The sequence below is a fragment of the Mustela lutreola genome, chromosome 7 (assembly GCF_030435805.1).
Source record: "Mustela lutreola isolate mMusLut2 chromosome 7, mMusLut2.pri, whole genome shotgun sequence".
In the NCBI taxonomy this organism is placed as follows: Eukaryota; Metazoa; Chordata; class Mammalia; order Carnivora; family Mustelidae; genus Mustela; species Mustela lutreola.
Window position 1 is genome coordinate 105,506,424 of NC_081296.1, and position 18,754 is coordinate 105,525,177.

The window sequence follows — 18,754 nt, forward strand, 5'->3', positions numbered from 1 at the left end:
GTGGAGGCCTCATGGGGACAGTGTGGTCTCAGGACCCTCAGGGTCACAGGAAGACTGGGGGTGTCTGAGTGTGATATCAGAGTGGGGAAGCTGACTACAGGGACAGAGCCGAAGAGTGACCTCTCAGCTTAGGGTTACCTTAAACCATGATCCATGACACAGTGGACCACTGTTCTTTGAGCAGGGACCCCACAAGTGGCAGATCTAGGGAGACTCACCAGAAGCAAGAATCTGCTGGGTTTGGAGACTCCGAACGGGGCTGTGTGCCAGAGACAGAAACTCTTGGTCACAGGCCAAGTGAGTCCAGAGTGCAGCCAGAGACCAGGGAGACCAGACTGACTGACCCCTTTTTTTTCTGAGGGCACACTGAGGAGTGGGGACCCAAGCTCTCGGCTCCTCTGGGCCAGAGACTGGGAGGCCACCATTTTCATTCCCTTCCTCCAGAGCTCTATGGAAAGCATTCAGGGAACAAAAGCTCCTGAGAGTGAGGCCAAGCAGATTACTTAGCCCTGCCTCTGGCAAGGGCAGTGCAATTCTGCCTCACACAAAGACATTTGAGAATCACTACAACAGGCCCCTCCCCCAAAAGATCAGCAAGAACAAGACCAAGCTCACTGATCAAGGAAAACAGTGGAACTCCAAAGCTAGGGGAAAGCAATGCATGGAATTCATGGCTTTCTCCCCATGATTCTTTAGTCTTGCAAAGTTAAATTAAATTTTTTTTTTAATTATTCTAATTTTTAAACTTTTCCTCCTTCCTCTTTTAACGTTTTTTTAACTAGTTTATCTTAATACCTTCCAAAATAATATTTTTGTCATTATTATCATAGTCATATTTTATCCTTCATTGTATTTAACCTTATTTTTTGTATACATATAGGTTTTTTTTTTTCCTAAAAAACTTTGGGATACAATTTATTCTAATAGATCAAAATATACCCTAAATCTAGCACATGGCTTTGTTCTAGTCTCCAGCTTGAGCACATTCTCTCCCTTGCCCTTTTTTTCTTCTTTCTCCAACAAACATATCCTACAATTCCTTTTTTAGAATTTTTTAAAACTTTGCTTTTTTTTTTTTTTAAGATTCTATTTATTTATTTGACAGAGAGAGATCACAAGTAGGCAGAGAGGCAGGCAGAGAGAGAGAGAGGAGGAAGCAGACTCCCTGCCGAGCAGAGAGCCCGATGTGGGACTCGATCCCAGGACCCTGAGATCATGACCTGAGCCGAAGGCAGCGGCTTAACCCACTGAGCCACCCAGGCACCCCTAGAATTTTTTAAAACTTTTCATCTTTACAGTCATATTCCATCCCTTCATCGTGTTTACCCTTATTTTTGTATATATATAAGTTTTTTTTTCTTTAAAATTTTGGGAGGTAGTTTCTTCTAAGAGACCAAAATATACCCAATCAAGCGGGTGGCTCTGTTCTATTCACCAGTCTAATCTAATCTAATCTAATCTATCTATCTATATAGGTGTGTATATATATACATATATATATATATATTTTTTTTAATTTATTTCTTATTAATCCCTTACTTCTCCCCCCAGTTTAGGTTCTCTTCTTATTTGGTTAGCATATATTTTTCTGGGGTCTTTGTCACCCTTTTAGTACTTTATTCTCTCGTTTATATATTCTTATCTGGATAAAATGACAAGGCAGAAAAACTCACCACAAGAAAAAAAGAACAAAGAGGCAGTACTGATGGCTAGGGACTTAATCAATACAGACATTGGTAATATGTCAGAGCTAGAGTTCAGAATGACAATTCTCAAGTAGCTAGCTGGGCTCGAAAAAAGCATGGAGGATATTAGAGAAACCCTGTCTGGAGAAATAAAATCCCTTTCTGGAGAAATAAAAGAACTAAAATCTAACCAAGCTGAAATCAAAAAAGGTATTAATAAAAAAGGTATTAAAATCAAAAGAGGTACAATCAAGTATGGAGGCTCTTACTGCTAAGATAAGTGAGGCAGAAAAAAGAATTATTGATACAGAAGACCAAATGACAGGGAATAAAGAAGCTGAGCAAACAACTACTAGTCCACATGGGGAGAATTCGAGAGAGAAGTGATTTCATAAGACAAAACAATATTAGAATGATTGGGATTCCAGAAGAAGAAGAAAGAGAGAGAGGGACAGAAAGTATACTGGAGCAAATTATAGTAGAGAATTTCCCTAATGTGGTAAAAAGAACAAGCATCAAAATCCAGGAGGCACAGAGAACACCCCTCGAAATCAATAAAAATAGGTCCACACTCCGTCATCTAATAGTAAAACTTACTAGTCTTAGCGACAAAGAAAATCCTGTAAGCAGCCCAGGACAAGAAGTCTGAAACATATAATGTTAAAAATATTAGATTAGCAGCAGACTTATCCACAGAGACCTGGCAGGCCAGAAAGAACTGGCATGATATATTCAGAGCACTAAATGAGAAAAACATGCAGCCAAGAATACTATATCCAGCTGGGCTATCATTGAAAATAGAGAGATAAAAAGCTTCCAGGACAAACAAAAATTAAAAGAATTTGCAAACACCAAACCAGCCCTACAGGAAATATTAAAAGGGGTCCTCTAAGCAAAGAGAGAGCCCAAAAGTAGTAAGCCAGAAAGGAACAGAGACAATATACAGTAATAGTCACCTTACAGGCAATATAATGGCACTAAATTTGTATCTTTCTATAGTTACCCTGAATGTAAATAGGCTAAATGCCCAATCAAAAGACACAGGGTGTCAGAATGGATTAAAAAAAATTGATATGCTCTCTATTAGAAACTCATTTTAGACCCAAAGACACCCCCAGATTTAAAGTGAGGGGGGTGTCCTTCTATCAGATAAATTAGATTTTAAGCCAGAGACTATAATAAGAGATGAGGGAGGACACTATATCATACTCAAAGGGTCTGTCCAACAAGAAGATCTAACAATTTTAAATATCTATGCCACTTTCTTACACCATACACACAAAAAAGGCTCAAAATAGATTAGAGATCTAAATGTGAGACCCGAAACCATAAAAGTCCTAGAAGAGAGCACAGGCAGTAATTTCTCTGACATGTACCACAGCAACATTCTTCTGTTTGTGTCTCCTGAGGCAAGGGCAACAAAAGCGAAAATAAACTTTTTGTTTATTTTTATCAAACTTTTGTTTTTGTTTTTGTTTATTTGACCATATCAAAATAAAAAGCTTCTGTAAAGCAAAGGAAACAATCAACAGAACTAAAAGACAACTGACTGGATGGGAGAAGATACATGCAAATGACTTACCTGAGAAAGAGTTAGTATTGAAAATATACAAAGACCTATACAACTCAACACCAAAAAGAAAAATGATCCAGTTAAATATGGGAAGAAGACACAAAGAGATATTTTTCCAAAGAAGATATCCAGGTGGCTGACAGACACACAAAAAGATGCTCAGCATCACTCATCATCAGGGAAATGCAAATTAAAACCACGATGAGGTATTGCCTCACACCTATCAAAATGGCTAAAATCAAAAACGTAAGAAACAAGCGTTGGTGAGCATGTAGAGAAAAGGAACCCTCGTGCACTGCTGGTGGGAAAGCAAACTGGTGCAGCCATCATGGAAAACAGTAGGGAGGTGTCTCAAAAAATTAAAAATAGAACTACCATATGATCCAATTCTGCCACTGGGTATTTACCCAAGAATACAAAAACCCTAAATCAAAGGGATACATACACCCCTATGTTTATTGCAGCATTATTTACAACAGCCAAATTATGGAAGCAACACAAGTGTCCACTGAAAGATGAATGGATAATGAAGTGGTATCCATATATAATGGAATATTATTCGGTCACAAAGAGAATGAAATCTTGCCCTTTGCAACATGGATGGATCTAGAGAATGTAATGCTAAGTGAAATAAGTGAGTCAGAGAAAGACAAATACCATATGATTTCACTTATATATAAAACTTAAAGAAACAGAACAAATGAATGAAGATAAAGAGAAAAACCAAAAAACAGACCCTTAGACTCTTAATTACAGGAGACAAACTAACGGTTACCAGAGGGGAGATGGGCTGGGGGTGGGGCAATGGGTTAAACAGGTGATGCGGATTAAGGCGTGCACTTGCCACGATGAGCACAGGGTGATGTAATGAATTGCTGAAATACTATATTGTACACCTGAAACTAATGTAATCAACTACACCCACCAATAAGAAACAGCAAGGACCCGATGCACCTGGGGCCAAGCTCCTTTCACGTTCACTTGCAGGGCTTAATAAAACTCAGCTGTGAGGAGGCTGCCCAGGTGTGTGGGAGAGTTCTATGGCCGTGTTTCCCGTGACTCTACCTCAAAGGGATACCTGGATAGGCAGGCACCCTCCTAGGGGTGGGGGGCACTTGCCCAATAAGAAGGAGCTGCTCCCTTACCCTTTCTTGTCCAAAGCGGCCACATCATCTACTCTCATGCCAAAGATGAACAGGTTCTCTTCCCCAGCTTCCTCTGCCATTTCCACGTTGGCCCCATCCATGGTCCCGATGGTCAGGGCCCCATTCAGCATGAATTTCATATTGCCTGTCCCTGAGGCTTCAGTGCCTGCAGTGGAAATCTGCTCCGACAGGTCTGTGGCTGGGATGACTGCAAGGAAGGTATAATAAAGTTAGTGATCCTGTTTCTCTAGATCTGCTTGCATTGGATCTGAGTATTTATCCAACTGGCCTGTTGTGATCATTAAAATAGTCCATGTTCATCAAGATAAACATTCATATGGCATGGAAGGATGGATCTTACTCTTTCCCTTGACTGAGGCAACTGCTTTTGATCATTTTTTGATGTGCTACCTGGGCGGTGATGGCTGCAGTGCTAAATAATCCTGTGCTTCTACTATTCTGTCTTGGTCTGTAAACTCTAGAGAGCACCTATTACTCTCCCCTATAAAAGCTGACACTTCGTTTCTCTTCTTCCCTCTCTTCCTTCCGGTTTTGGTTATGGTTTTTTTTTTTTTTTTTTCTTCTGCTTGATAACTTTATAAAATATATTGAAACATCTCTTTCTTGATCTTTAAAATTCAGTCTCTCCTGACCCTTCTGTTACGATCTGAGCGAATTGGATTGTCTGCATTCTTTCCACTTCCAACCTCCTCTCTCCCTCCCTATTCCAAGGCTGGGAAATGTGCTGGGTGCACCTGAGGTGTGCCTGGGGCGAGACACAAAGCCTCTGACCTTTCAGCCTAATTTACACACAAATTAGTGCTGCCAGAAGGCCCCCTTCCCCCTCTTTGACTTCAAAAGTCGGAACCAATTCTGTTTTACTTTGAAGCCTTATTTGTAGATTAGATATATTTTCATTGACATCAGTAGGAACCTGGCTCTTTTCTCTTTCTGCATACAGTCTTAAACAGTAACATCAGAGGACCCAAAAATACCTCAAAAAGAGAAAGGCCTGTTTTCAATTTGGGACTTGGGTGAATGCACAGTTGGCATCTGCCTGTGGACCGTGCTTTGTAAGCACATGATGCAAATAAGCAAAGAGAGCAGTAGAGAAAGGGATGTTGGCTTTCTGCCACTCTAACTCTCCCCACGTGGGAACTCCATGCGTGCTCAGTGCCCATCTGAGCACATCTAAGCCTCATGCTTGGCAGCCTGACATCTGTCCTCATTCCCTCTTGCCACGTGAACAAATGACAGCCCTTCTTCCTTCCATGAAGTGACCAGAGGAATATCGGGGGCTGGGGAATTGGCGTTCTGTTGCAAAACTGGAGCTGGGAATGGAAGCCCTTTCCTTTCCCTTATAGAGCACCATCTGTACTTTGCCCAGACATCGGGGCCCCCTCCTCCAGCACCCAGTTCTGGCTAGCTAGCTGACAGAAAAATGCACTTGCAAAGGTAATGGGTGATACTGACTTCGGAGACCACAATCTCATTGTCTGTCACATCAACTTAAAGACTCTTAGCCTAGGCCCTTATGGTGCCCAAGAGTGATGCTTTCTATCTTAAGCTACTGACCCCCTGAACCCAGCTACATCATTTTCCCCTACCATGTATTTCCTGAGAATTTGCCCTGCCCCTGCATGATTTGGGAAGGGCATCCTACCTTTTTCAGCAAGAGACACTTTGTAGTTCTCCAAGAAGATGACTTTCAGCTTGCTTCCAACCACAGGGTCATTGTTCACCACATCTGCCACGGAGGTGATGAGCTTTATGATCATTTTGGCCATGTGATATCCTGGGGCAGCCTTGGGGAAGGACGTCAAACACACGGTCGGGAGGCAGCCGCGACGAAGTGGACAAACGGCATGAGTTCAGAGCCCCCGCAGCCCCATTGAAGAGAATCAACTTACTTTGCCGCCGATTATGACTGTCCTGGGTACGAATAACTTCCTGGGGTCTTTCTTAATGCCTGGAAAAGATTTAGGAGTGGGTGGGCGGGAGGCAGGCGCGGGCGGGGGCGGGGAGGCTCCCGCCTGCAGGGGGCGCTGCGGCCGCGCGCCGACTCACGGTTGTACATGGTGACCACATGCAGGCAGTTCAGGAGCTGCCGCTTGTACTCGTGGATCCGCTTCACGTGCACGTCGAACATGGACGAGGGGTTGATCTTCACTTTGTACTCCTTCTCCAGGAACTGGGAAAACTTCAGCTTGTTCTCCTGTGGAGACAAGGGCGCCACGCGGGAGCCTGTTTGCACCGGGACGCATCAGCCGGTCGGGGGTGGGGGGGCTCGCGCAGCCCCCGGCTCGTGCCGCCCGAGGAATCCGCGCCAGGAAGCCTCACCTGCTTCACGTTGGCGATTTCTCGGAGGAAGACGTCATCACCCAGGAAGCCTCGTAGCTTCGTCAGCTGGCTCAAGTCTTTCACGTAGTCTTCCCCGATTTTCTTTCAGTTTAGAGAAGAGGGGATCTGAGTCAGGGACGGCACCTGCCCACACGAGCAGTCTGTGTCCGTCTGTGGCGGGTGCCTACAACAGGGCGGCGGACCTACCACACCTGGTGTGGGAAGAACCCTTCGCTAGTCTCCGAAATGCAGTTGCAGTGGCAGCGAGCGTTAGAAACAGGAGCCCTACCTAAAAGGGGTAACGCAGAACCCAGGTTCCACCAGCCGTTATTATGACCTTCGCTTACTAAATAGGGTCACTGTCTTCCATCTGTTGTGTCACAGGAGTACTGTTAGCCAGCCACGTAATTTGTGAACCCCCTGGTTAAAAATTAAGAATTTCGGGACACCTGGGTGGCTCAGTTGTTAAGCGTCTGCCTTTGGCTCAGGTCATGATCCCAGGTTCCTGGAATCGAGCCCCACATCAGGCTCTGTGTGAAGCCTGCTTCTTCCTCTCCTACTCCCCCTGCTTGTGCTCCCTCTCTCGCTGTGTGTCTTTCTGTGACATAAATAATATATCAAATCTTTTAAAAAAAAATAAAAATTAAGACTTTCGACAGGCCTACAGCAGAGAATTGGATCAAACAGGGAGCCCTATGGGACAGCACCCTGCACCTGCTGAGGGCTGGCCCCGCTGTCTGTTGCAGACCAGACTCACAAGTCAAAAGGGCCCTCGACCATCTCTCACCCTGCAGTCAGGCCTCCCCTGCCTTCCTCCTTACCTCTGCTATTAACTCTGCGAGCCCTGGGTTGCAGAGTAAGAGCCAGCGCCTCGGAGTGATCCCATTGGTTTTATTCTGAAATTTGTCTGGTTCTAACTCACTGAAGTCCTTGAATCTGGAGTTGGAAGAGAGACGTCACTGAATTTGTCTGAAAGAGCAGGTTCCTGTTACATTCAAGAAGCCAAGTGTAGGCTTAGAGAGATTAAAGGTGGAGGGAGAGGCTGGCAGCAGCTAGTGCTGTCATTCTAAACAGATTCATTTGCAATTCAGCATTATAAGAAAAATTCCAAATAAGTCACCTCTATACGATTTCCTGGCACTGACATATATACCAGACTTTTCTGCAGAATAGGTTTTTTTTCCGCCTTTGCTCCTGCATCTAGAATTAGGATGGTTCAGAGAGGAAGGCATTTTTTTTTTTTTTAAAGAGGTTACTTTGTATAGGAGAAAATAATTCTGCGCATTTGGGGCCTTTCTTCCCCAAATGCAACCCTGCCTTTACTAGCATCAGTACATTCATGGAGCAACGTTCGACCCACCACCTCAGGAATGGAGACTCACACTTGGGTCTTCACAATGTCTGAGTGGATTTTAGCTACGCCATTCACAGCATGAGAGCCCACAATGCAGAGATGGGCCATGTTGATCCTTTTGCCTCCTTCCTCTTCTATCAGAGACATCCTTCTCAGACGGTCGACATCTTTAGGAAACAAGGCCGCAATTCTCTGGCCAAGGGAAGAGAAAGGCCTTGCTGGCCACTCAGGTTTAAAGCAGTGTTGAGATAACGTCATTCACTTCCCCAGCAAAATCTTTGATGAAGCAAATATGAAATTTCACTTCCAAAGAGAGGGCGGGGGTTCACCCTGGGGAGATGCATCCTCTAATTTTATTGTTTTCCTAAAGGTGTCTTTAACAGTGGCCCACCAAGTCTTGAATACTTTTAATGTATCTATGTCTGAAAGATGTTTGGGCCTCCAGTTTGGTAAGAGGAAACATGGTAGCTGCCCTTAACATCTCAAGACTTCATTCTCAAAAGGGGTACGAATTTCTCAAAATGACTTACATCTAAATGCTTCTGATTTATCTCGTAAATGATCTGCAAATGTCGAGGAAGCAACTTTTCCACCAGCTCTACAGGCCAGCGCTCCAGGGCCTCTGGGAGCACCGTGTGGTTGGTGTATGCAAAGGTCTTCTTGGTGATCTCCCAGGCCTGAGGGAAGGGAGAGGAGTTAGCTGCTTCCCTGTGCAAGAAGCCTGCCCAGCAGGTGCTCACCCCATCACACAGGACCACACACTTCCTCAGCTGCTGCCAGTCTGCAACAGCACAGCTCATCCACATAGTCGAACACACTCAATTCAACCAGGGGCCGAATCATCCAGAAACTGGGAATATGGTTTTCTCTTTTGGGGGGGTGGGGGAAGCAGCCATGTGTAAAACTGTTGGATAAAACTGAAGACAACATACTGATAAGTTTTCTCTACGGTCCTAACCTGCCATTTATTAAAAGCAAAATCTGAGTGGGGCGCCTGGGCTCAGTGGGTTAAGCCTCTGCCTTTGGCTCAAGTCATGGTCTCAGGGTCCTGGGATCAAGCCCTGCATCAGGCTCTCTGCTCAGCAGGGAGCCTGCTTCCCCCCCTCTCTCTGCCTACTTGTGATCTCTCTCTCTGTCAAATGAATAAATAAAATCTTAAAAAAAAAAAAAAAAAAACCAGAAATCTGAGCAACACAAACAAGGAATGTTCTGGGAAAGTATGGAGTATGTTTAAAATTTTGATTTGCAAGCTGGTGGGGACACTTACAATTAGCTGTGTTCTGAGGTTAGAGAATTTAATTTAGAATCCTTTAAGACTCACACAAAAAATCCTTTTAGACCCCATCCATCTGAGCTGGGTACCATTAGCAATGTATTTACTTTCTTAGTCTTCCTCCCCGTAAAGCAGTAAGGACAGAGAAATGTTAGCACTGGGCAGACTTTAACTTGGCTCAAGTTAAGCAAAGTTAGCAACAGTAACTTATTTTGAAAAACTGTAAAGGGAGCTTTTGGGAAAATCTCTGAACCATAGATATACTATTTAATTAAAGGAAAAGGAAGCCAAACTATCCAGACCTTGGACCAGGGCAGTTTTTCAATATCCACAAAAATCCTCATCAGCTCAGGGATGGCGAGTGAAGGGTGCGTGTCATTCAGCTGGATGGCAACCTGTATGAGGAAAAGGCATCAGCGAGCAGGGGACGGATGGCCTGGGATAAGGTCTTTCTTACCCTCATGCGCACCTGCACAAAGCACCAAACAGAATGCCCACTCTGGGTGAGGCGCTTTAAGCATACGGCACCTACTCAACATTTTTTTTTAGCCCTGAGAAAGAGTACGACTGATAGGAAGTCCTGCTCCCTCACTGTCTCTGTCCGTGTTTGCAGACTGAATACTCGCCTGGTCTGGAAAGGCATCGAACGCGGTTTTGGTGCTGTCCGTGGAGCCAAACTTGGAGGCTTTGAAACGTCGGATGACATCTTGCAAGGTCGCGGCCACCACAAAGTACTCCTGCTTCAACCTCAGCTCCTTTCCTTCGAAAAACTTCAAGCCAGAGAGACAGAGTGAGAGTGGTTCACACTGCGGCATGGCCAAAATATGCCAGGGATCTCCTGCCCAGAGAACTTCAAGACGAAAGCTCATAGAACATCTGGCGGAAGAGGACAGGTTGAAGGCCAAGCATCATCAGACCTTGCTCTTTTCTGAATTCTAAAGAGCTTTAAAGAAGGTGCACAGATACAGGATAAAGGGAATGGAGACAAGACAACAGCAACAACCTTTCTGAAGCTGAAAAATAGATGCATGAGCGGTAATTGGGCCAGAAGACCCAGAAAAACCGGATCCTGACCTGCTAGAAAAGAAGGCCCAAAGAGCAACTAAATTTATGCTTCAAAGCCCTAAAGGATCAGGACTTAGCGGCACTGGTGCCTTTGGAAGTAGGGGAAAAGATGTGGTGAAAGGTTAGTTGTGAGCCTAACTAAGCAGGAGTTGGCCTCAGACTTCACCCCCAGATCCCCCCCAGCTGAGCAATCTCTTCCCCCAATGGAGGCAGAAGCCTGATGTGTATTCTCTGGAGATGGTAACACAGGGGTCTCTGGGCTGGAGGGAGACAGGAAGTCGAAAGCAGGGGTACCACTCTGTACTGAAAATGGGGGGAAGGGATTTATAGGGAAGTTTATGCGTCAAATTGTTGAGACTCTGAGCCTTCTTCTCCCAACCAAATTTCAGAACCCAGGCAGTGATTGTCACTTCTGCCAGGAAGGAAGCTGCAAGAGGCTTCTCTCGGAGGTGAGAAAAGGTTATAGCAAACAGTCCTGCACGGTGGGGACCTCAGGCGAGATCATGGAGGGTGCGTCTGAGAACACATGACCACATCTTTGAGGAACTTGGGGAGAACATCTAAGATTCTGCACTTTTCTTATAGGTGATCAGAAGACTTTAAGGAGCTTTAAGCAAGGCAAAAATAACTAGCTGCAGAGGGCTAACAGTCGCAAAATTCCTGGAAGAGGGACTCATGCCTGGAGGAGGGCTATGGCCAAGTTGGGGAGAGTGAACGAGTTTGTTTTTGTAATTACGGTACAAAACGGATTTATCAACTTGTACTTAAAAACAGGCATGACCCTGACAGCTACCTTTTACTCAAAGAATTCAGTTAACTTTGCACCCCATGCTAACCTTGTGTCCCCCGTGAATTGCTGTAGATAGTTATTTCCACGAAAAGTTAGGTTTAGTCCTTACTGAGGGCAGGAGGATGAATTTCAAGCCCCTTCCAGTTAAATAATGTTGCAGGCTGGGTTAGGCTAGGGAGTGCTTGGAAGGATTCTTACTTTAACTGACCATGAAACAAAAAGACTTTTTGCTTTTGGGTCAGAGACTTTTCTGACCTATACTGAAGTCACCCTGTCCCTCTCAAAGGGCAAAATAACATAGAGCATTAAGTTTCTGAAAATGCTGCTACAAACTTCATCCGCTATTGAGACAATGGTTTACAGCTAAGTGGACACCCAGTCTTCAGGACCATTTATGTCCTCATCTCCCAATCCTTGCTTGGTGCCATCTTTGCAGAGCAGATTACTAATCTGGTTGTTTTTGAGACTTATTATTAAAAGGACAATCATTACAGCATCAAGAAGGTAATTTTACCCACATATAAGATAGAGCTAAGTATATTTAAACCAACTTAGAATCCCTGGCATTCATCTGTGATACAGTTCCAAGTTATTATTATTTTTTTTAATTTTAGCTAAGCTATTTTTAGTGTAAAATTAGGAATAATCACTCATGAGAAAAAATTTCAAGAGATGAGTAAGTGGCATGAGTAAGTGTTTGCTCCTGGGTCTGCTTTGAGGTCCAGACCCCAACTCGCCTGAACATAGAAGGCTGGGAAGAGCCTGTCAGCGAAAGGAAGAGGCCAGGCAGGAAACCTCCAGGGGCTTCTGACTCTGTGGAAGAAACTTCTGTTTGGAAACAGTAACTCATCAGTGCTCCACTTCATCTTTTACATCTCGGTTTTGTTTTGAAATTTGTGAGGTCACCGGTGAAAGGCAAAATACCAATTCTGACTTCATGTCTTTTACAATATGTTTCCCTTACTTGGGGGAAGGAGAAATCTAGACAAGTCAGGAAGAGATATGGAGATTATTGTACACTGAAGACCAAAAAAATCAGTTCCGAAGATGTGCTTTATGGGCTACAGAAAAGTGCCTCTGAAATAGGCTGCTTCTGTTTCTGCTGCGAGAGCAAGCATCACCACTCACATTATCATTGGGATAGAGGACCCGGGAGATGTTCTCGGCCAGATTTCGGTCCAGCACAGCCTGAATGTAGTCTCCAACGTTAACTGAGGGGAAGGTTAGAAAAATGAATAAGTAGACAAGCCAGCCACGGTTATCAAAGCCCCTTGACCTCCCCTGATGCTTGCTGCTTGCCAGGTGAATGTGGGGATTCCTACAACTCCTGAAAATCCAAAAGGATTTCCACAACCGTCCAGGCTGTGATCCTCATGAGAGTCTGGGAGGGCCAGACAGAAGGACTGCTTTTAAAATGTGCTCTATGCACACTCCGTAAAATGTCTGCTCACTGGAAAGTTCTGATCAGAAACTCAAGGCTTATCTCTCAAGCTCAATTTGATATTAACTAGCGATCAGAAAGATTACACACACACACACATATACACACACACACACTGACACAGAGACCATTTATGTCCCGGTCCCCAAGATCCTTGTTGTGTGTCCTCTTTCAGAGCTGGTACTGATCTGGTTGCCTCTGAGAGCAAAAAGATTAAACACACACACACTTCCAGCCCAGGCTGTACTCACAGTCTCTGAGGTTAAAGTCATTGGGCGCCCGAGCGGACCAGAGTCGCATGGTGTTGACGGTGTTATTCATATACCCAGGCACTGGGGTGTCATATGGCAGAGCCAGGACCACCTGTGGGGTTAAACCGAAGCAGCTGCTCAGTTTCCCATGTGTGGTGACGCAGGCTGAACAGTGGGCTTGGACACAGCAAGGGATTCTGTTCGTGACTCCATCCCAGACTCAGACTGCGGGACGCCTAAATCATGATGGAAGGTCCTAGGTCTGGGGGTGGGGAGGTTCTGATGGGCCATGTGGAGCCTGTCCCTTGTCCTGATCTGGAAGCCACTCTTTCATGTTTCATTTAAGCCACTGTTCTGAGAATAATAAAATATGACGTGCCAAGTGACAAATGTAAATCTGTTGCCATTACAAAATAGTAATCAGGGTAAGTTTAGTGTAGGTAATGCAGTGATCTGATTTCAAATACGGTGAAAATGAATGGAACGAAAATATATGAAGATAGATTATAGAGGATGTTGGAAGTGCTATGGGAGATTTTTCAAAGCTGCAATGAAGAAGAGTTGTTTTAGTGGTCTGACAAATCAGCTGATAATTAGCTGAGATGGGTTTAAGAGGTGAGCTTCAGAAACTCTAGCTCAGTCTTTGTGACAGTCATGGAGACAGAGAAGAACAGGAAGATAACTGTGTTGCCTGTGAATTTAAAATTTATGTGGGAAAAGACTCACTCGTATTCCCTGCCTCATCCGTCAAGCACAAAGGAAGGGGAATGACAGCTTGTACTGGAGGGTGCCAGAGATCAATTCGTGCAATCCACTCATTTTAGACATGAGAGGAATGAGGCAGAGAGAGAAGTGACTTACCCACAGTCACAGTCAGTGGCAGGGTTGAAACCTACACTCATCTCTTTAATGTGGTTTGCTGAATTATGAGCGAGGGAAGATTATAGCTGGGTCAGTCAATCCCATAAATTCAGTCATGCTTCCTTGAGTACCATGACCATGAAGTAACCACCCTTCTTTAAATACCTCTGACTGGGAAATAAAGGTCTCTGGAGATTTTTAAAGCACATTGTGATCCATCAAGAAAAGGTGTTTGCAGAGTAGGAGTGAGTCTGGGTGTTGAACATGATTTGTCCTTCTGATCCTTGAAGTGTAACTGAGGAAGCTGGGGAGACACAGAGCTCGGATGTCCCTTTAGAGAACGTCTGGCAGAACTTGCCACCTGGGAGTCCCGCTGAGGTGAGTCTGCGCTTTCTTGGGAAGGCTCCCGGTGTGGTGGGATCTTGAGAGCTAGGACTTTTCTCATGAGCAGTCTTCAATCTCAGGCCCCATCAGCGGGGCTGCTCGCTCTGGGTTCCAGGGCCTGCGGAGGCTCCTCCTGACACCTCCTTCTTTCCCCTTTTCTCTTCATAGGTGCCACGCCTCCTCCCCTCCCCCTCCCCTCTGTCATTCACAGGCCTTGCCCCGATATCACACCTACACTTCTAATTCTCTCTGGTATCTGGTTCCCAGAGGACCTAAGCAGACACACGAATGAAACGGATTGCTCGGTTTATTGGAATCTGCCCCCAGCGTGTGCACACCGTGCCGGCCCTCATGCCTTCTGACCTCACCAGCTACAGACCTGGGGCTGACTTGCACGATGGCTTCCAGAAATCCATAAAATGTTGCCCGCCTTGGGGCAGCTCACCTTATATTCCATCTGCCCCGTAACATTGCCTTTGTGGGCACAGAAAAATATACTGTCTCTAACTGAATTTCTGGATGTATTATGAAAATGTGTAGAGGTGCTCTGTAAATACGAGGTAGCTCAACAGTGGGACCTTGTGTAAACAGAGTATTTTCAGGACTGGTTGTGTAAACTGCATACAGTTAAAAAGCTCAAAAGTCACTGGAAGTTTTAGACACCAAAACCTATACCAAATACTAGTTTAATGCCAAATACACATGTGAATTCTTCAGGCATATTAACAATTGATTTGTTTGCAGCTCTCTTGACTGTCTTTGTAACAAACTTCAACTCAAATTGTGTTTCTTTGTTTAACCAAATTTAGAGAAAGAGAAAGAGAAACTTACCTTGAAATTATAGTCTTTGTTTATGCCTTTTACTATTATACCAAAATGACCTATTTTAGCTTCTGCTATTTCCTATGTTGAATAAATTCATCCTCAGATAGAAAAATCATTTTTAAATAGTATTATTTTTCCACTCTACACGGATTAGCGGAATAAATTATCAGTTTAAAAAGTTAACTATAAAATGGGTCTTGGTTCTTCTAAAATAAAATAAAGGATCTATTCATGGGGCATAATCCACAAACCAAATGAATTTAGCACTGCAGTACTGAATTTCACTCACAGCTTTGCCAGCTAAAAATATTAACTTGCTCTTTACCGTTTACTTTAAGCTTTTAAAGAATGGCTGGTGACATATCCCTCCCGGCCCGAGATCATATTCATTAAGCAAATATCTCAACTGGAGCCTCCAAAAGATTGGACAAGGCAGTCTAGTAATGAATAGGGGTTATTTATCAGCAAAATAAGAAGACAGCAGAGCACACAGCATCACTGAGGTGCTGAGAAGTGAACTGGTCAGCAACAAGGTAACGCTCATATCTGGTGGCAAGATAAATACCCAGCCATGAAGTAAGCCCACTTGGACTGACACCAGCATGATTTCTCTAGAAGTGATTCTGCACAGAACAAAACATTTTGCAACATTTTGTACTATTTTTCTTGACTTTGTAACAAATAAAATTTTTCTCAATCCTTTCAATAAATACTTCGGTTTTAAAATATTTACCCCTGAGAACTCCCAAGTAAAGGTATCTATGGCAGCAAGGTAAGGAAGAACATTTACATTTATTTAATCTTGGTATCAAAAACTTTATATAAAACCAGAAAGCTAAGCCTACTAGGATTACAGAATTGATTAATCTCTGATAAAGCTGTTTGCAGAATGACCCTGATAAGTCACTTGACCTTGGGGAAGTCACTTGTCTCTTGGTCTCAGCTCCCTTGTTTTGCAAGAGTGGGTTCACTAGAAGGAACAGAGCTACGTCCTGTAGCTCTGTCCTTCACTACATAATATACTACCCTCAGTATCATATGCATATCATCCTCAGTGCCGTGGATTCCCCGTGCTCTACTGTACAAAATGCTCAGCATGAGAACACTTCCAATACCTGGGTGTCGACCCATTTGGTCCCAGTGGTGGTGTGCTCTACTTTTCCATAGAAGTGCACAGGCAGCATGAACTCGGGTCGGGCCTTCTCCCAGGGGTTTCCATGTCTGAGCCAATCATCTGCCTCTTCCACCTACAAAAAGGACACAGCTGAGAATTTATTTTTCGGGAGATATGGACCTTCCAGTATCTCAAGTCAAAAGTCAAATCAAATCAAATCAAAATATCTTTGACTAACTCAATGCAAAAATACTGTTTTGGTAAAAGAGGTCATTGATTCTGTAGAATGCAGTTCACCTATGTTAGGGTATTGCAACCTAAATCAACAACAATCACACCTGTCAATACATAGCACTGCATTTCATTCTCATGGCATAAACCTGTAGGATGCAACTATGATTTTTCCCTTTTTAAAGAAGTGGAAATTGGAACTTGCTCAAAGTCACACAGATAGTAAATGGCACTGCTGAGTTTTGACGTTAGGCGTGTGGGTTCTCGGCCTGTGTCTTAACATCTGTGAATACAACTGCCCAGCTCGGGGGACTGAGAGAGGCCATCTAGGAACGTTTATAGCTGGATACCTGGACCTGAAGGTTTCTACATGATGGTTTCTGTCAAGATTGTTTTGCCTAGAATGCACAGACCAGTTAAGAAATACCACTCATAGAAAGCTCTCTCTCTCTTAAAATTTTATTCATTTTTTGACAGAGAGAGACAAAGAGAGAGAGAGAGACTGAGAGCACAAGCAAGGGGAGCAGGAGAGGAAAAAGCAGGCTCTCCCCACTGACCAGGGAGCCTGATGTGGGGCTCAATCCCAGGACCCTGGCTGAACTGTATAGATACAAGACACTATTACATTTTATAGTCTTTGTTTAATTTAATCCCTTTAGTAATTTTGATCTGATAATGAACTACTAATTATGGTTCATTTTGAAAATAATATATACTAATATGTAAGGAATTTATTTTATTGACAATTTCAACATTTTCCCATATGTTTATGTTAATTTATAACCACATATTTCTCATAAAAATTTTAAAATCATAATTTGTATTTCGGTTATTCTGTACCTCCAATGAATTTTGGTTTGCAATAAACAAACATGCCAAAACAAAACCAACAAAAAAACACAATGGAGAGGGGAAAGTACTTTTAAAGTAAAGACATTATCAGTGAAAGCTTTAAAATATTACATATATGTTAAAAAATGCAATTGTGTTTGGACAAGAAAGGAGAGGTGAGAGCTTTTGGGACAAAGTACTCTTGTGAAAGAGATTACCCCAAATCTTGTTATTTTACTTATCTGATTTCTCACTTTCCCCTTTTAGAAAAGATAGCTTTAGTTTAAGAAAATTTTGTTTATGAATTCTTAGGTGGTTTTATGACCACCACCTACATACGAATGCAATGCCTGCTGTGGGCATAGAGTGGAGACAAACACAGCTACTGTGTTTTGAGATATCAGAGAAAACACTGCAGTCCACAGACAGACAAGGAAATACACATGCATTTATTTCAACACTGATCATGACTTTTTGTCCAGAAAGCCAGGGAGCTACCCATTAACATTAAGTTCCAGGAGAGTGGTGAATGAAAAGGGGACTCATAGAAACAACATCTGTAAACAGTAGATCTGGGAGTGAGAGATGAGAGATGCGGGAGGCAAGAGGCTGACTCACAGGCAGGGGGAAGCCTAGCGAAGGTTTCAGTGAGGTTTGAGCTGATCAGTTGATCCAATCTTGTTAAAATGCAGATTATCAGGCAGTCTGGGGAGCAGTCTGAAATTCTGCATTTTTAACAAGTCCCCAGGGCGAGGTACATACGGTGATAAAGTCAGTAACTGCAACTCAAAATTTAAACTTCTGCTAATCTAACCAGAAAGAGAACAGCAAAAAATAAAACAAAAACTTAACACGGAAATGGTGGAATTTCATCAGCTGGCTGTTAAGCTTTGGTGAAGTCAGAGTCCACTAGCTTGTGTTAATAACTAGAAACTCCACACAAATAAATGAGAATATCCACAGAGGATCAAAAAATCCTGACACAAAAGAACTTTCTACTGCTCTTAGGCAAGGGCGGGTGCGGGGTTTTCAAACGCTGGTTGGTGTGAACACTGCTTCCTGTAACAGGAAGACACTTCATTTCAGCACTCAGGATTGTTGTAAAAACACACCTGAAGATACGGCATGAAACAGGACAAGGAGGCAGAAAAAGGTTTCCTCTCAAAAACCAGGTGTACAGGAGAGCTGACAACACATTTTCTGCTGCCCTCTGGGCTTGCCACTACCGGCCCCCTCCTATGCCGGTCAGAGGCTGCATTTGCCCTTTTGTGGGTACACAAAGCCACAGGACACCTGTCAGCAGATCACTCTTAATGCCATTAAATGCTGCTCTGGCTGATTTCGACCTGACTGGGGTAACAAGTTCTGTGGGAAGACAGAACTCCTAGCTTGCTGTTATTTTGAGTCTTTTCCTGATTTGGCAAGGAACCAGATAATAACTCCCCCGATTTCACAAAGCTTGTTTATCAGGTAAACTGAAAAACTTGGTTCATTACCACAAGCTGGTCTGAGCAGATCAGAGGACAGACACCCCGCCACCCTTAGTAAATCCACGGAAGCTGCAGGGTGATGAAAAACGTCTTCTCTACCT

The 18,754-nt window shown here is 43.7% G+C and overlaps 1 protein-coding gene across 1 annotated transcript in view; it reads right to left on the bottom strand.

Annotated features, from left to right (window-relative positions):
* PYGL (glycogen phosphorylase L) overlaps nt 1-18,754 on the bottom strand; it is a 41,038-nt gene that overhangs the window by 6,830 nt on the left and 15,454 nt on the right. The window contains exons 5-17 of the mRNA XM_059182070.1: nt 16,103-16,234; nt 12,918-13,029; nt 12,354-12,436; nt 9,997-10,140; nt 9,673-9,765; nt 8,628-8,774; nt 8,126-8,289; nt 7,565-7,679; nt 6,744-6,845; nt 6,471-6,618; nt 6,314-6,372; nt 6,067-6,208; nt 4,404-4,611 (exon numbers count right to left, since the gene is read on the bottom strand). Coding sequence (XP_059038053.1) covers nt 4,404-4,611; nt 6,067-6,208; nt 6,314-6,372; nt 6,471-6,618; nt 6,744-6,845; nt 7,565-7,679; nt 8,126-8,289; nt 8,628-8,774; nt 9,673-9,765; nt 9,997-10,140; nt 12,354-12,436; nt 12,918-13,029; nt 16,103-16,234 — 1,649 coding nt within the window. The remainder of the gene's footprint in view (nt 1-4,403; nt 4,612-6,066; nt 6,209-6,313; nt 6,373-6,470; nt 6,619-6,743; nt 6,846-7,564; nt 7,680-8,125; nt 8,290-8,627; nt 8,775-9,672; nt 9,766-9,996; nt 10,141-12,353; nt 12,437-12,917; nt 13,030-16,102; nt 16,235-18,754) is intronic.